This window comes from Chlorocebus sabaeus, chromosome 2 (assembly GCF_047675955.1).
Source record: "Chlorocebus sabaeus isolate Y175 chromosome 2, mChlSab1.0.hap1, whole genome shotgun sequence".
In the NCBI taxonomy this organism is placed as follows: Eukaryota; Metazoa; Chordata; class Mammalia; order Primates; family Cercopithecidae; genus Chlorocebus; species Chlorocebus sabaeus.
In genome coordinates this window covers 7,825,061-7,842,415 of record NC_132905.1, presented here as the reverse complement: position 1 = coordinate 7,842,415, position 17,355 = coordinate 7,825,061, and the positions used below count along the sequence as shown (strand labels likewise).

Genomic DNA, 17,355 nt, shown 5'->3' with positions numbered 1-17,355 from the left:
CTCATCAAATTGGACAGTTCAGTTCCTGTGCACTGCGCCCCCGCACCCACCCCAAAGCCTTCCACGCTCTTCTCAGTGTGAGTGAATGAAGCCAACCAAAAATGGTTATAGCACATGCTATGGTTAGTTTCCAGAAGGCAGTGTGGGCGCCAGGCCCTGTACCAAGCACCTTAGGTGCATTAACTCGCTTACTTCTCACAACCACCCCGTGAAGTGGGTACTATTAATATCCCCAGTTTACAGATGAGAAAACAGAGGCCCCAAGATGTTGAGTGACTTGCCTAGTCACATCGTTATTGGAGGCTACATACTCTCAGATGGCCTTGATCCCAAAGTCTCAGCTCTTAACCCCAAGCCATAAAATGCCCTTAGCCCCAAAGCAAGGAAACAAAAAGGAAAAAACTCAACCAGGCAAGAACCTGGCCAAGAAGAATCAGAATTTGTCTAACTAAGTCACGTTTTCTGAGTTCCTACCGAGTGCCAAGCATTAGCCTACACACACTAAAGATGTCACCCAACGCGAGCCGCACAACAGCACTGGGAGGTGCGTGCTATGACCATCGCTATTGCAGAGAGGGGACTACGAAGCTGAGAGAGGCAAAGGGATCTACTAAGGTGCCACAGTGAGTTAGTGGCTAAGGCAGAATCCAATTCAGGTCTGTCCCTGCGGCCAATGTTCTTAGGCACAACTCTCCCAAAGCAATGAAGGAAAACATCCAAATCAGTCCAAGTGCAAACAAGGACGGGCCAGGAGGAGAAAGGGGTTGTCCTAAAGTGGGCGGTGGTAGTTATCACTGGTGATGTTCTCCACACCAGCTTAAGGGGCAGGGTGAGTCCTCTGTCCTGGGAATGGAGAAGCTCAAGCATTCTTTTTGTTTGTGGTCTGGAGGACGAGGACCCCTGGCCTATGTTTCTGCTCTGTCTTCTTTTGTGCCTAGCACATTGCAGATGCTCAGTGAATAGTTGCTGAATTGCACACTGACCACAAGGAGGTGAAAAAAATTTTAAAAAATAGTTGCTGAACAAAGGAATTAATGCACATCTTCCCTTCTACAAGAGACCTATTGCTGGTGCTTCCACAGTGGCCAACTGAGAAGTGGTCTGCATGGGCCTGGACTCCAGGTGTCCTCCTCTGCCCTCCTCCCTTCTGTGTGGCTTACAAGGCCACTTGTGTGGAGAAGGATGAAGTAGGACAGGGAGGAGAGCCTTGCAAGTACTGATATCCTGCCTGTCCTGCACACATAGGATTGCTTTTAATCCTTGCAAGAAGTCACTGAGGCACTTGTCATTATTTGTATATTTACAGAGAAAGAAAGCTGAGGTTCAAGGAGTTTACATCATTTCCATATGGCCACTCAGCCAGTAGTTATGCCCTCTGGAAGGCAATTCTGACCTATTTGCCTCCAAAGACCCTGGCAGTTAACCACAGAGGGAGAAGAATGAGCAGGTATTGCGTGATGGACACAAACCACACACATGATCAGTACATAGCAAGTATGTGGTGAATGAATGAATAAATACATGAACAGGAATATTTCAAGAAGAGGATTACTAACAGGATTTGTTATTATAAAACGTCATGAAAAATGGAGACTGGACAAAGTCTGGTAGATTTGACAGTTAATTTCAACTTACAGTAGCAAAAAAAAAAAAAAAAAAAAAGAGGAAGTCACCTATATATCCATCACCAGGAGATTAGATTAATCATGGTGCATCCATATGACAAAATGTCTACGGATTTTAAAATCATGTCCTATAATTATTGTTTTGACAGGAAACACATTCGTGATCTTTAAAGTAAAACCTGAGGCTGGACACGGTGGCTCACGCCTGTAATCTCAGCACTTTGGAAGGTGAAGATGGACGAATCACTTGAGGTCAGTAGTTAGAGACCAGCCTGGCCAACATGGAGAAACCTCATCTCTACTAAAAATACAAAAATTAGCCGGATGTGGTGGCGGGTGCCTGTAGTCCCAGCTACTTAGGAGGCTGAGGCAGGAGAATTGCTTGAACCTGGGAGGCAGATGTTGCAGTGAGCCGAGATCGTGCCACTGCACTCCAGCCTGGGCGATAGAGTGAGACTCGGTCTCAAAAATAAATAAGTAAATAAATAAATATACAATGAAAACGTTATGTTAGGACACATGTGTACAGCACGACCCCATTTTTATCCGTGGGATACTTTAGGACATGGGGTGCTCTGGTGCGTTCTTGGTCATGTGCTCATCCCCATGACTAGAGGCCAGGTGGGAGCTGGGGTTTGCCAGCCTCACTCTAATATAGTAGGGGAGGGAAGTGCATTCTCCATCGACAGAAACGGCTGGCCAAACAAAGATATCAAAACAACGCTAGCCATATTTCCATGGCTTGAGTCCTGTGCCCCGTGTCAGGCCCAGTGCTAAAAGCACTTAGACATGAGATCTCATGTCACCTTCTGGCAACCCTTTGAGATAAGTATTATTATTTGTACCTCTCACAAGTGAGGAAGCAGAGACGTAGGTAGTTCGAGTCATTTAGCTGAAGTTCGGAGCAGAGCCGGGTTCTAAGACAAGCGTGCCTCACACCAAGGCCAGGATGTTAACCACCAAATCTTGATACAATAAGGCCTTCCTTTTACTGTATTACCCACTGCTAGGACAGTAGGGGTTTGGAATAAAGAAGGCAGATTGGAAATTAACAGAGAGGAGGCAAGAAGTGACATGTGGGCACATGCGGTTGGGTGTGTCTTGGAAGGAGGGGAGGGGTGGCTGGAGGGAAGTATGGGGGTGAACGGTGGATCCCCTTGGTCAGTCTCGGGCTTCCCCAGAGGAGAAGGGAGTGAGGGTTCGCGCTGAGAGACAAGGCACCAGGGAAGAAGGGAGGACTTGAGGGCAGAGCTCATCTGGAACAGTTACCGTAGAACCTGACAAAGAGAGAAGGAGAATTGGAATAAAAATGTTCCTGAGACCAGCCTGGGCAATATAACACCCATCTGTATAAAAACTAAAAAAATTAGCAGGATATGGTGGCATGCGCCTGTAGTTCCAGCTATTCAGGAGGCTGAAGCAGGAGGATTGCTTGAGCCGGGGTGGCTGAGGTTGCAGTGAGCCATGATCGTGCCACTGCACTCCAGCCTGGACAACAGAACAAGACTCCATCTCAAAAAAAAAAAAAAAAAAAAAAAATAGAAGGACACTGTTAAATAGGCAGTAAAAATCACCATGACAACTCAAGGGAGAGAGATTACAAAAAGAAGAAAACAGCTTCATATTGTAATACCTTAAAAGGCACTTCTTGCCTGTTTTTTTAATTATTATTTTTTATTGTACTATTTTATTTTATTTTGAGACAGGGTCTCACTGTCGCCCAGGCTGGAGTGCAGGGGTGTGATCATAGTTCACTGCAACCTCTCCTCCTGGGCTCAAGCAATCCTTCCACGTCAGCCTCCAGAGTAGCTGTCACTATAGGCGCTGTCACCCCGAGACAGCAAGAACAACGCCTCCTCTTCCCTTTCCTCCTCAGCCAACTCAGTGCAAAGATGACGAGGATGAAGACCTTTTTTTTTTTTTTTTTTTCTTAAGATAGAGTTTTGCTCTTGTTGCCCAGGCTGGAGTGCAGTGGCGAAATCTCAGCTCCCCACATCCTCTGCCTCTCAGGTTCAAGCTGTCCTCCTGCCTCAGCCTCCTGAGTAGCTGGGATTACCGGCATGCACCACCACACCTGGTTAATTTTTTTTTTTGTATTTTCAGTAGAGACCAAGTTTCACCATGTTGGCCAGGCTGGTCTCGAACTCCTGACCTCAGGTGATCGGCCTGCCTGGGCCTTCCAAAGAGCTGGGATTATAGGCGTGAGCCACCGCGCCCGGCTTTACATTGCTGCTTTTAATGTCAGATTCTCAAGTTAAGAACATTAAAGTTGGTCCTACATTTCTCTGCTAAAGACACCATTTAGAGTCAGGATAAATAGACACTCTTGGCCGGGCACAGTGGCTCATACCTGTAAGTCCAGCACTTTGTTAGGCCGAGGCAGGTGGATCACCTGAGGCCAGGAGTTTGAGACCAGCTTGGCCAACATGGTGAAACTCCGTCTCTACTAAAAATACAAAAATTAGCCAGGCGTGGTGGTACACTCCTGAGGTCCCAGCTACTCAGAAGGCTGAGGCAGGAGGATCACTTGAGCTTGGGAGGCAGAGGCTGCAGTGAGCTGAGATCACACCACTGCACTCCAGCCCGGGTAAACAGAGCAAGATTCCGTCTCAAAAACAACAACGACAACAACACCAACAACAAAAAACTCTCATTTGCTGTACTCTGCAACCTTTATGGAGTGACATTTTGCCATTTCTTTAAATTTACAAATACACATATCTTCTCACTAAGCAATTTCACTTTGAGGAATGTATTACATAGGTATACTTAGACAAGGCAAATGACAGAAGTACCCGCTGGTTCATCACAGCATGGTTTATGATCACAAGAACTGGAAAATACCCTAAATACCCTAATTGTCCACCCACAAGGGATTGGTTAAATGCATTACAGCACCCTGTAATACACTGGAATGCTAAGCAGATTTTTTTAAGACTATAGAAGATTTTTGTGTACAGATTCGGAAAACTCTAAAATATATTGGAAGCGAAAAAGTCCAGGTGAAGAACATTGTGTATACTATGCCCCACTTGCGTAAAAATAGCGATGAAAACCGTTTGTGGGAATTTGCCTGCACACGTGTAAAACTCTCTAGAAGGATATGCACAAGCAACTGGTAACAGTGTTTGCCTCTAGGGAGAAAAAAATGGGGAGAACTGGTCACTGGGATAGGAAGGAAACTTGTCATTGTGTAGACTTTTTGTACCTTTAAAAATCTGAACCAAGAGAATACATTATCTATTCATGAAAATGAATAAATTAAAATAAATATAGCTCATGCATGAGCTGCTACTCTAAAGAGACAAAGAGCTGACACCATAAGAAAAAAAAACAAAACTGTCACAAGTTCAGGCAGACAGCAGCTCCAATACATTTTGTTAAGAGGAAAAGTTTCTTCACTTTGAGAAGAAAAAAATAACCTAAAGTCTATAATTACAGTATTATATTTACTGTCAAATTTAAAGGGAAAAACAAAATTATCTTTTTCTCTTCTCTAATAAGTGTAGAGCATGAATCACAAACTCAACTGCCCTTTAAGCCAAGGCAGGTAACTTAAATGAATGAAGAAGGCCTGGTGCCAGGAAAATCATGGGCACTTTGGGAGGCCAAGGCGGGCGGATCACAAGGTCAGGAGATCGAGACCATCCTGGCTAACATGGTAAAACTCCATCTCTACTAAAAATACAAAAAATTAGCCAGGCGTGGTGGCGGGCGCCTGTAGTCCCAGCTACTCGGGAGGCTGAGGCAGGAGACTGGTGTGAACCCGGGAGGCAGAGCTTGCAGTGAGCCAAGACTGCACTCCAGCCTGGGCAACAGAGCAAGACTCTGTCTAAAAAGAAAAAGAAAATGATGGGAACCATGAGGAACTTGAGATCAGATGCCATCTGGAGGCGGCACTGTCACTGGCTGACAGAGGAGCTTCGGGCAAGCTGTTTCTACAACATCACAGCTAACGTGTGTGCCCTCTCTGTGCACCAGGCACTGAGAGAAGCCCTTTCCAAGAACCATGTCAAAGAATTATCTCAACAATCCCTTGGGGGAAAACTATTATCATCTTCATTTTACACATGAAAAGACCAAGGCTCAGAGAGGTTGAGTCACTAGTTCCAAATCACACAGCTGGACTGATAGGGCCAACCTGACAGACAATCTGCACCTGTAAGCACTCTTCCCCAACTTCTTGCAGGCACTTAAACAGAAGGACTCCCATCCAGGGGCACTTTGGGACCTCCCTCCAACAGACCCTGTTATTTTCACAGCTATAACTCCATCTTATGTAATAAACATTTTTAAATGCACATATGTTTCATATCATTTTTTTGCCTGTATAAGAGCTTGGTTGAGTTGAATTGCAGTCGACTAACAGAATGTTACACCTTTTGTCAAATCTATTTCTTTTTCTAGAGAGCCAGGGTCTCGCTCTGTTGCCCAGGCTGGAGTGCAGTAGCATAATCGTGACTCCCTGAAACCTGGACCTCCTGGGCTCAAGCAATTCTGCGTCAGCCTCCCGAGTAGTTGGGACTACAGGTGCGTGCCACCACACCCGGCTAATTTATTTTTATTTTTGTAGTGACGGGGTTTCGCTATGTTGCTCAGGCTGATCTTGAACTCCTGAGCTCAAGTGATCCTCCCACCTCAGCCTCCCAACGGGCTTGGATTATATGAGCCACTCCGCCCAGCCGGAACATCTTTATTGAAGTATAATTTACATAGCATAAAATTCATCCATTTTAAGTGTACTGACCCACGAGTTTTAGTTACACAGCTGCCACCCTCCCCACAATCTGGGTTTAGGATCCTTCCCTCACCCGCAAGAGGTTCCTCCCGCTCCTTGGCAGTCAATCTCATTTCCCACTCCCAGCCCTAGGCCACCACGGATCTTTTAGGTCTCTGTGATTTTGCCTATTCTGGGCACTTCGTGTAGGTGGAATCCTCCAACGTGTGACTTTTGTGCCTAGATTTTTTCAGTTGGCATAAGAGCTTTGAGATTCATTTATGTTATGCATGTATCAGTAGTCCGTTCCTTTTCATTGCTGCAAAGCGTTCCATTGAAGGCTTGTGCTACAGTGTGTCCCAGTTTATGGACGTTCCTAGTTATTGACTAATATTTATAAGTTCTCTACAAACGTTGGTGTCTTCACATTTTAGTCTTTGAGTGTCGAGCCTTTGTTTCTCTTGAGAAGCTACCGAGCAGTGGAGTTGCTGGGTTATATGGTTAGTGTATGTCTAACTTTTTAGGCAACTGCCACACCATCTTTCGCTTTACATTCACGCCAACAATCTTTGAGGGTCATTTAGAGGACTTTTTATTAAACATGGACTAATGTCAATTCTCATATTTATTTTCTTCTTTGGAGCTAACACGTAAACATATCTATAATCTTTTTCAGGTTTCACGCACTTCTGCAGGGAGGAAAGCTCATAAGCCACGGCCCTATGCCCACCTTTGTGCCCGCAGAATAAGGAAACCCGCCAACTACACTCCGCAGTTAGAAAGCCCAAGACCCTGCGAAGACCTGCACCCGCCACCAAAGGGGCGGGCCTGGTGAGCGGAGAGGAGGCGGGGCGCGCTCCTTCAGCCCCGCCCACCAGCCCTGGACTCCCTCTCCCGAGGAGGGGAGCTAGTGTGTGAGCCAAGGGAATGTGCACACGCCTCTTCAGCCCCGCCCACCGCGCGCGCCGCGGCGCCCCTGGCGGGCGGGGCCGGGGAGGGCCCTCGCCGGGTCAGCTCCGCCCACCCGCCCCCAGCCAGCGGCTCCCGTGCCGCGCCTAGCTGCGCGCCATGGCCGGGTTGCTGGCGTTGCTGGGCCCGGCAGGCAGGGTGGGCGCCCGGGTCCGGCCTCGCGCCACCTGGCTCCTGGGCTCCACCGCCCCCTGCGCCCCGCCACCCCTGGCCCTGGCCCTGCTCCCGCCCAGGCCAGACGCCCGGCTGCTCCGCACGGCGCGCGGGGACTGCCGCGGCCGCCAGGTAAGCACCCCACCCCGACCCTGATCCCGGGGAATGTCCAGGTCCCCAGAAGTCCGCAGGGCCGCGCCCGGGGCCGGCCGCCTCCGCCAAGGACGCCTTTGCACTTGTAGCTGCCCGAGACCGAGCCCTTCCAGGGTCCCCGAAACCCCATATCCCTACAAGCCAAGGAAGCATTCCTCCTAGTTGACAGCCAGAGAAACTGAGGCTCGGGAAGGTATGGCGCTCTGCGCAAGGTCGCTCAGTCTTCGGCCGAGCCCCGGGTCTGCAGAGCCTCAGCCAGGCTGGGGCGCAGCCAACTGAGTTGCAGATGGGCCTGGACTTGGTCTGAACTTCCTCACGTTGCCCGCGGGGTTGTTGTCCAGGCCTTCTGGCTGGGTCTGGCTGCGTCTCGCTGTGTTTTGAACACCTCCCGACGCTCGCCGCTCCTCCCTTTTGATCTAACTGGAAGAGCAGGCGTCCCCAGGGAAGCCGCGGGCAAGGAACCCACAGTGCGGTTTGTTATGTTTCATTTCTGTCACCTTCCATGGGTGCTAAGTGAAAACTGATTTTCATTCAGAGCAGTCATACCAGCTTTCCTTTCAAGAAATCTATCACTTTCTTCCAAGTGGGTCTTTTTAAATAAAAATAGTAGTAAATATGAAGTCTGGCGGTCCAGGAATGGCAAACCCATACGCGCAGAGCCGGCGTCTAGCCCGGAGCGCGTCCGGCCTCGCAGTCTGCAGCCTCTTTGTTTGCCTGGGTGCAGACAGGGCCCTCCATTGACCACCGGGTGACCTCAGACCGAACCCTGAAGGCTTTTGAGCTTGTTTTCTGACCTTTTAGAGGGCCAAAAATAGCGCCTTCCCAGCAAGAGTTTGGAAGACAACTCCATGAGCTGGTTCAGGCCTCAGGGCGGTGCCGCCGTCCCAGCGAGCATCTCCTGACTATTCCCTAGCTTTTCAGTGAGGAGCGGATGGGGATTGGACCCAGGCTTTCACCAGGCCTCCTGCCCAGATCGGCTTCCTTCTTTGCCTTCTCCGGTCCGACAGGTGGCACACAGGTCTTGGGGATCCTCTCCAGAGGGGCACCTGCACACACCGTGCCACCTCCTGGTGATTGTTCAGGGCCCAGCCCAGCTGTTCCTTCCTCCAGGAAGCCCTCTCTAACCACCTGTGAGGCCTCGGATGCCTCCACTGGGCCTCCTTCCACCCCATGGCTGTGGGTCTTCTCTGCACTCATCTGGAATGGCCTTTTGTCCTGCTTGTCTGTCAGCCACATTGACCTTGTCCCCAGCTCAGGCCCTGGCACTGGAGCGGCATGTGTGTATACAGTGGCGAAGAGTTGGCCTCAGACTCCCTGGATTCCTCTCTACTTATTTGTGTGACCTTGATCAAATTCCCTTCTCTCTGTCTCAGTCCCCTCATATGTAAAATGGGATGTTAATAATTCAGACTTCATAGAATATGAATGTAAAATGAGATATGTTCACACCTGGCATCTGGTGTGTCCTAAATTAAGGTTAGAAATGGTTATAATTGCAGTAAATATATACAGTCACAAGGCCCCCGTGAGCTGTCCTCGTTTCTTCTGCACCGTGGTAAAATCCGCAGAATCCAAGTGGGATCAGAACTCAAAGGAGATTAGGACAAAAGATAACTCATCTGCCTGAGAAAATGCGTCCCCAGCAGGGCCTGGGAGCAGTGCAGGGAGGGTCTGAGCTTGGCCAGAGCCCAGCACCTCTCCTGTGGGCTGTTCTGGCCACCCTCGTTGGGAGGTAGGCGTGTGCTGCCCAGCTGGGATCTCCAGATTTGCCAGGTGTTTAATTAAGAGCCAAAGAGGCCCACCCACCTTGCCTTGGCAGAGGGTCTCTGTAAGAGGGGTAGGGAAAGCCACAGAAGAGACCCGCCTTTTTGTCTTAACGTGATTCCATGTCCTGTAAACCGCCTAGCAGCCGCGCCTGCCTGTGCCACTTACCCCTTCCAGGGATGTAGGGGAACTCAGGCAGACGACTTCCTCTCCCAGAGTCCCAGTGTCCTTTTGTCTCCATCAGTTCTGGTTCAGTGCCCCCTTTTCAGGGACACTTTCCCCGATGGCCTTATTTAAACTTGCAACGTTCCTCCTACTCCCTGTCTCCCCCATGATTGGTGCTTCTCTATGGCAGTTGTCACAAGTAGCAGCCCTGGTATTTTACTTTTCTGTTTATTGTCCCTGCCTTCCCATAAGACCATAAGCTCATTGAGGATGGGGTTTTGTCAGTTTTTTCCATTGCTCTGACCCCTACACTTAGAACAGTGCCTGGCACTGAGGGGACACTCATGAATCCATGAGAAGTAACATAGCATGGTTGTTCAGAGCAAAGGCCTTGGACCCAGACTCAGTGAGTTTGGATCCCAGCTCTGACAGTAATTCCTGTGTGATCCTTGGTAAATTACTCAACCTCTCTGGGCTTCTCAGATCCTCTTCTGTTAAGTGGGATTGACAGTAAAGGTTGTTGTGAGGATTATATGCATTAATATTTCCTTTTTTTAAAATTAGAGACAAGGCCGGGCGTGGTGGCTTACTCCTGTAATCCCAGCACTTTGGGAGGCCAAGGTGGGTGGATCACCTGAGTTCAGGAGCTCGAGACCAGCCTGGCTAACATAGTAAAACCCCGTCTCTACTAAAAATACAAATATTAGCCAGGCATGGTGGCACGTGCCTGTAGTCCCAGCTACTCGGGAGGCTGAGGCAGGAGAATCGCTTAAACCTGGGAGGCTGAGGTTGCAGTGAGCCAAGGTCATATCACTCCACTCCAGCCTGGGCAACAGAGCAAGAATCTGTCTTAAAAATATAAAATAATAAAATAAAAGACATGTTGGCCAGGTTGGTCTTGAACTCCTGGCCTCAAGCAGTCCTCCTACACCTCAGCTTCCCAAAGTGTTAGGATTACAAGCATGAGCCACCGCGCCCAGCCAATAGTTTCAAAGTACTCAGAACTGTGCCTAGTATAAAATATACACAATATGGTGTTTATTATTAATATGATTTATCAAGTGAAAGAAAACAGGTGTCACTCCAAACACTGTGATCAACTTGGCAAGGTCTCTGGCTCATTCTTTAAACCTTCCTACCCCTTCTCTATTACAGGTTTTTGTACTTTAAAAAATGTTGAGGAGAGGCAGAAGGGGCATCGCACACACACACTTGCACACACACACTCACACACATGCGCATGCACGTTGAGTCCAGACAGAAGATGTGTCACGTCGTCCTGTGCATTTAGTACAGTGCCTAACACATCCCGGGTACTTAAGGCAATGTTTCACGAAGAAATGAATGTCTAAAAATTTTCCATTGCCTGCAAGTCACACCCTCGTAAATTCTTTTATTTTAGCTTCTTTAGTCTCCCCAAAGATTAGGAAGAAAATGTGTGGCTCACAGTGCTTACAGACGGGTGTTTCTACCAAAACAAAAGGAAGAAAATTGTCCAGTAACCGGGTGTTCTCTGGAATGTCAGAAGCCAGCCGTGGTGCCAGCTAACCCGAGATTGTCCCTGTGTCCGAATGTCTTGCCCCTACCACAGTCTTGCGGTAGATGCTGCTCATTCTATAGTTGGAATCCTGGCTGCCTTTTTATTTTTATTTTTTGGCCAAAAGGCCTTTTGCCAAAATAAAGACCACAAAGAAAAGGGCCCTCGCAGAGACAGCTGCACTCGGTCCACTGAATGGACAGAGTGGGGCCAGGTATCAAGGGCATGGGTGTTTGGCCCTGCGAGGGGTGTAGGTGGCCTCCTATCAGTCCCCACCGCCTGGCTGCTCCCCGCTCTGCAGCCTCCCTCAGCAGCTGGAGGAGGGTGAGGGCTTGTTTATCAGGGAGAACCGATGCTCTCCACAGCCATCCTGGCCGGGGGTGGCAGGGCTAGTCAGAAGGCTTGGAGGAAACGGGAGGTCACATAAGCTGGCCAATGAAAGGGGCTGATGACATCTTCCCTCCTCCCCTCCAGAGCCTGGACGTTCTGGAAAAGTGCCTTCCTTTGAGAATGGTCATTCTGGCAGGACAGGAAAGGGGAGCCTGCTGAGTACCACAGAGGCTGAGGCCTGGTGGTCCCCAGCCCAGTCACCAGTCCATGCTACCAGTTAGCCATCCCTCCCTTCTGAGCCTCAGTCATCCATCTGCCAAAACAGGAGCGACAAAGTTTCCTGGGTCATGAGGCAGTGAGGGATTTATGAAATGACACCTTTGAAGTGTAAGCTCAGCTCCTGGCTCAGCAGAAAGGACCTGTCATCAGGACACTGAGGTTTTTCCTCCAATGTTCTAAAACATCTTATGCCTCTAAAAATAACAGGGTAAAAGTGGGTCAACTGCAGAGCCCATAACAAGAGCTGACTTACAGCCAGGTGCTCGTCACCTGCCGGGACCAGCCTCAGGACTGTCCTTAGAGAAGTCTTTTGATTAAAGTGTTCTCTTACTGAGAAGCAGTTTTTTCCCTCCCCTAATCCGGGTGGTGTTGGGATTTTTGTTTCTCCCACACATTCCAGGCTTGGTGGGTGCTCAATAAGTGTCAACAGATGTCCCATGCAATCCGTGATTTCTGTACAAGTCCTGGTAGAGTACTGTGCAAGAATCACCCCCACTTTGTGTGTTTCAGATGTCAGGTGTAAATCTTGATCATAGGAGTACATCTGCCATCGCTTTTGCTGCATTAATTTTGTGCACACCGTCCTTTTTTGGTGGCATATAACATGATTGTCACATGTGCAGGCTGTGGACTTGGAGGGCTGGGCTCTAATCTTGGTGACTTCAGGGCAGTGACCTCACCTCACCAAGCCTGTGTTGCTCCTTTGTAAAGTGGGAAAAGCAGTAGTATCTACCTCTGAAGGTTGGCGTGAGGATGGAAGGAGAAAGTGTCGGAGGACCGCCTGGCTCAGAGAAAATGCTTGATAAAGGATCATTGTCCCTAAGCTTGTGAGCCCTGGTGTTTTAGTTACTATTGCTGCTGTGACAGATGAGCACGCACCTGGTGGCTTAAAACAATCCACATTTATTCTCTTACAGTTCTGGAGGCCAGAAGTCCACAACGGGTCTTAATGCACTAAAGTCAAGGTCTCAGCAGAGCTGGGTCCTTCTGGAGGCTCGAATCCATGTGCTGCCTTTTCTGGCTTCAAGCCGCTTGCATTCCTTGGCTCATGGCCCTTGCCTCCATAAGCCAGTAGCAGCGCATCTTCGGATCTCACTCTGCTTCTGTCCTCACAGCCCCCTCCCCGACACTGAGTTTCCTGCCTCCCTCTTTTCTCTTATAAGGACCCTTGTGATGACGTTGGTAATAATGTAGCGCAGGTAATCCGGGAGCATCTCCCTATCTCAAGACCCTTAATCACATCTGCAAAGTCCCTCTGCCATGTAAGGTGACACATTCACAGATCCTGGGATTGGGACAGCTTTGGAGCCATCTTTCTGCCAGCCATCCCTCGTTCCAGGCTTGCATTGCACTTGGTGACTAAGTTGGCTCAAACTCGGCTCACTGAGTAAGAAAGGGGTAACTGATCCACGCCTGTAATCCCAGCACTTTGGGAGGCTGAGGTGGGTGGATCACGAGGTCAGGAGATCGAGACCAACCTGGCTAACACCGTGAAACCCCATCTCTACTAAAACTACAAAAAATTAGCTGGGTGTGGTGGTGTGCACCTGTAATCCCAGCTACTTGGGAAGCTGAGGCAAAAGAATCCCTTGAACCAGGGAGGCGGAGGTTGCAGTGAGCCACAGTTGCTCCACTGCACTCCAACCTAGACGACAGAGTGAGACTCCATCTCAAAAAAAAAAAGGAAAGGGGTAACTGATCTCTCATCCAGCAGGAAAGAGTATAACATTGCATGCATGTATAAAAGCCAGTAATGACTGCCCATGCCTGCCCTAAAGCATCTCCTCTTCTCTGATTTGTACACAGGATCCCAGCCAGGCCACAGAGACAACAGGCAGCAGCATCAGTTGCACAGAGGAGAAAAAGCAAAGCAAGTCACAGCAACTGAAAAAGATTTTTCAAGAGTATGGCACTGTCGGCGTGTCGCTGCACATTGGAATCTCATTAATCTCCTTGGGCATATTTTACATGGTTGTGTCAAGGTAAGATTTTTGACAGTAATTAATATTTGTTTTTTACCATCATGTAAGATAGTAGCTCAGACTACAGGCATGCACCACTGCACCCAGCTGATTTTATGGGTTTTGTTGTCGTCGTTGTTTTCTGAGACGGAGTCTCGCTCTGTTGCCAGGCTGGAATGCAGTGGCGCTATCTATCTCAGCTCACTGCAAGCTCCGCCTCCCCGGGTCAGGTGATTCTCCTGCCTCAGCCTCCCAAGTAGCTGGAACTACAGTCACACGCCACCAAGCCCAGCTGATTTTTGTCTTTTTAGTAGAGCCAGGGTTTCACCATATTGGCCAGGATGATCTCAATCTTTTGATCTCATGATCCACGCCCCCTGGCCACCCAAAGTGCTGGGATTATAGGCATGAGCCACCGCACCAGGCCAATTTTATGTTTTTTTGTTGTTGTTGTTGTTGAGACAAGGGTCTTGCTGTGTTGCCCAGACTGGTCTTGAACTCCTGAGCTCAAGTGATCCTCCCATCTCGGCCTCCCAAAGTGCTAGGATTACAGGCCTGAGCACTGCACCTGGATACTAAGACTTTTATTCATTCAGCTACTTCATTACATTTTTAAAAATACTGTAAATCTTATAATCAAACCAATTTCTTCGTTTAATCCTTTGCTGTAACAATTGTTTGCTTCTTCCCCCCAGTGGCGTGGATATGTCTGCAGTCCTGCTGAAACTCGGATTTAAAGAGTCCCTGGTACAGTCAAAAATGGCAGCAGGCACAAGTACCTTTGTGGTGGCCTATGCAATCCACAAGCTGTTTGCGCCAGTGAGAATCAGCATGACGCTAGTCTCTGTGCCCTTGATTGTGAGATATTTTCGAAAAGTGGGATTTTTTAAACCTCCAGCTGCAAAACCTTAATGAACTCTTCAGTCGTACACACTGAAAACCTATTTCTTCTAAATTACACAATTTGGATTGGTTTTAGGGTTGTAGGGTTTCTTTTGGAGAGGTAGGGGGCTAATTGCTATGTTCTCATGGATAAACTTTGCCAGCAAAAATCAGGCTTTTGAACAATTTTAATTTTTTGCGTCATAAATTTTGTGAATGCTATTCATTATAGGACTTGTATATATAATCTAAAATCTCAGCAAGACATCACAGATGGGTTAACATCTCAAAACAAAATAGCCTACAAATGTTCCTTGTGGGAGATTTTGGCGAGGGTCTGTCTGTAAAAGCTCCAGGGGGTTAATCTTGGCTCAGTTTCCTAAAAAGCAATGATTAATTTAACTGGCTTTTAAATACCCGCTTCCGCTGATATTTGTTGTCAGCTGCCTACAGTTTAATACGCAGTGTTCTGCAAAACAGCTGCCAGTGCTACGATTAATGAAGCAAAACTTAATACGTAATCACAATCGAAATTAGCATCAATACTTTGACATTCATGACGTTTGTTTTTGGGGGAAGAAGAGTATTTCTGGTATGTTTCATTGATCCCCAAACACCTTCCAATCTGGACAGGATGGGGCTCATTCCAGATGGTTTTTCTGAGATTTCATTAAAGTAGGTCAGCGCCATTTGTCTCTGTTTAGGTAAAATATGAAAACTCTGCCCAGTAGCAGGGGCATCGCTTGGTTCCTGATGCCCATGTTCCAGAGGAATTTGGATACCACACATAAACAGCTAAGACAATCTTAGCTTTCCTTAGACAATCTTTATCTCAAACTTCAGACATTCCAGAATTGTCATGATGTTTACACTGTCTCATTGAGTTAAAAATCCTGTTCAAGAAAAAAAAAAAACATTTTGTATCACTTCCTAAAAAGGAATACTCGTGGCACTTGTCACAAATGGAAGGCAACTATGAGATAATACAAGCCAGGGAGGGGCTTGTATTACACGGCAGGTGTAATTAGTCTACTGAGCCAGCTTTACCCAATGAAGGGCATGTATGTTAGAGAGATTAGCTAAGAGTAGAAATTCAAGCATAGAGGTGGTGGTTTACGCCTGTAATCCCAGCACTTTGGGAAGTGGAGGCAGGCGGGTCACTTGAGGCCAGGAGTTCGAGACCAGCCTGACCAACATGGTGAAACCCCGTCTCTACTATAAATACAAAAATTAGTCGGGCATGGTGGCACACGCCTGTAGTCCCAGCTACTGGGGAGGCTGAGGCAGAATTGCTTGAACCCAGGAGGTGGAGGTTGCAGTGAGCCAAGATCACACCACTGCACTCCAGCCTGGGCGACAGAGGGAGACTCTGTCTCCAAAACAAAGAAATCCAAGCGTAGATCCAAACTGAGACACTGAGACTTCCTCCTTACAGTAGTCAGGAGCAGGCGATTGAAGTAATTCTGTCCTGTGGGGTTCGGCATCATGCACGTTCCCCCGGGCCGTTCTCTGATACAGGGCACTTGCTCCACATTCCGGGAACCCAGATTAACCAGTCTGCCCTGTCACATAGTTGAAGGAGTTGCATTTATCTTTCTGGCTCTCAAGTCCTTTAAAATTACATTTGTTGCAGAACTTCCACAAGGCTAAATAAAATTACATTTGTGACTATCAGAGAACTGAAGGAACTATTAACTGGCTGTCCTGGTTTTGCTGAGATCAGGCTGTTGACAGTTCCTGGTTGGCCCACACCTACCCATGTCAGTTATCTCCACTAACATCTCCAAGAATTTTTGTAGGAGTTTCTCCACCTGCAAGGTCTTTCAAGTAGAACTCTTCTTTCCTTTAAGGCAATTAGCCCATTGCCAAAAGGTTTTACTGTCTTAAAGCCAGAACTGTCTTTCTGAGATCTAATTCCAAGGACTTCTCCACAGCTAAGTGAGATGCCTCACACCAGTATTAGATGATTCTTTGTGTGGACAGAACAGAGCATTTTCATCTTGTGTTTAAAGCAATTTGTTGGCTTCGGCTCCTCACCACTTTCTATACTAGTGTCCCATTTACATCCCTAGTAATGCCTATGCAAAAAAAAAAAATGAAAAAGCTGATGATGAAACCTACAAGTTTAAGGGCTTAAATCTCAAACTTTGTGTTAGGAGTAACAGGAGTGTGCTGAGAGGGCAAGCAATAAAACAAGTCATACCAAAAAGCCACATTGCTCTCTCCTAAGCCCCAACCCCACTCCACTCCTGTGGCCAGTGGTCCCAACAGAAAATAACTGAAGACGAGGAGGTCAAAGGATCAGGGAACTAAGCATTATGTGAATTCACCAGCAAGATGTACAGAACATTTGTGTTTACATTGTTTTTATGGAACTAGCAGAATAAAACTGATCTATTTTAAAAACGAAAGCCATTGTTTCTCTAATTTATCCGACAAACTGAGCAGCTTAAATTCTGTGAAACATCTTTATGAACTTTTTAATATTCCTTCTGGTAAGCCATGGTTGTTGATGAAGTGGCACTGTGACCAGTGTATTAATGTGCTACTCCAATGAGCTTTTTCTTTGCTTGTGTGGGATTGTCTGCAGAAACATCCCAAGTCTCACTGGTAACACTGGGGAAGTTAGTCACGTGGTAGTAACTATAGCTTGGGAGGATGGCACAAGAACTATTTGGGAATGTCAAAGTCAGTTCAGCTCAAGACTGTGAGAACCAGAAGCTTTGTCCCAAGAGGGCTGGCAACTGCAATTTTACTCAGTCGTGTTTTTAAGTTTCTCTATGTTGGCCACTTTGTTATGATATATCCTGACACACCTGC

General features: G+C 47.7%; 1 protein-coding gene across 1 annotated transcript; it reads left to right on the top strand.

Annotated features, from left to right (window-relative positions):
• The first annotated feature begins 7,359 nt into the window (after positions 1-7,359).
• FAM210B (family with sequence similarity 210 member B) lies at positions 7,360-16,946 on the top strand. The gene is made up of 3 exons (XM_008013563.3): positions 7,360-7,596; positions 13,499-13,674; positions 14,349-16,946. The coding sequence occupies exons 1-3, from the start codon at positions 7,411-7,413 to the stop codon at positions 14,563-14,565; spliced, it is 579 nt and encodes a 192-aa protein (XP_008011754.1). The 5' UTR covers positions 7,360-7,410; the 3' UTR covers positions 14,566-16,946.
• The last annotated feature ends 409 nt before the right edge of the window (positions 16,947-17,355 follow it).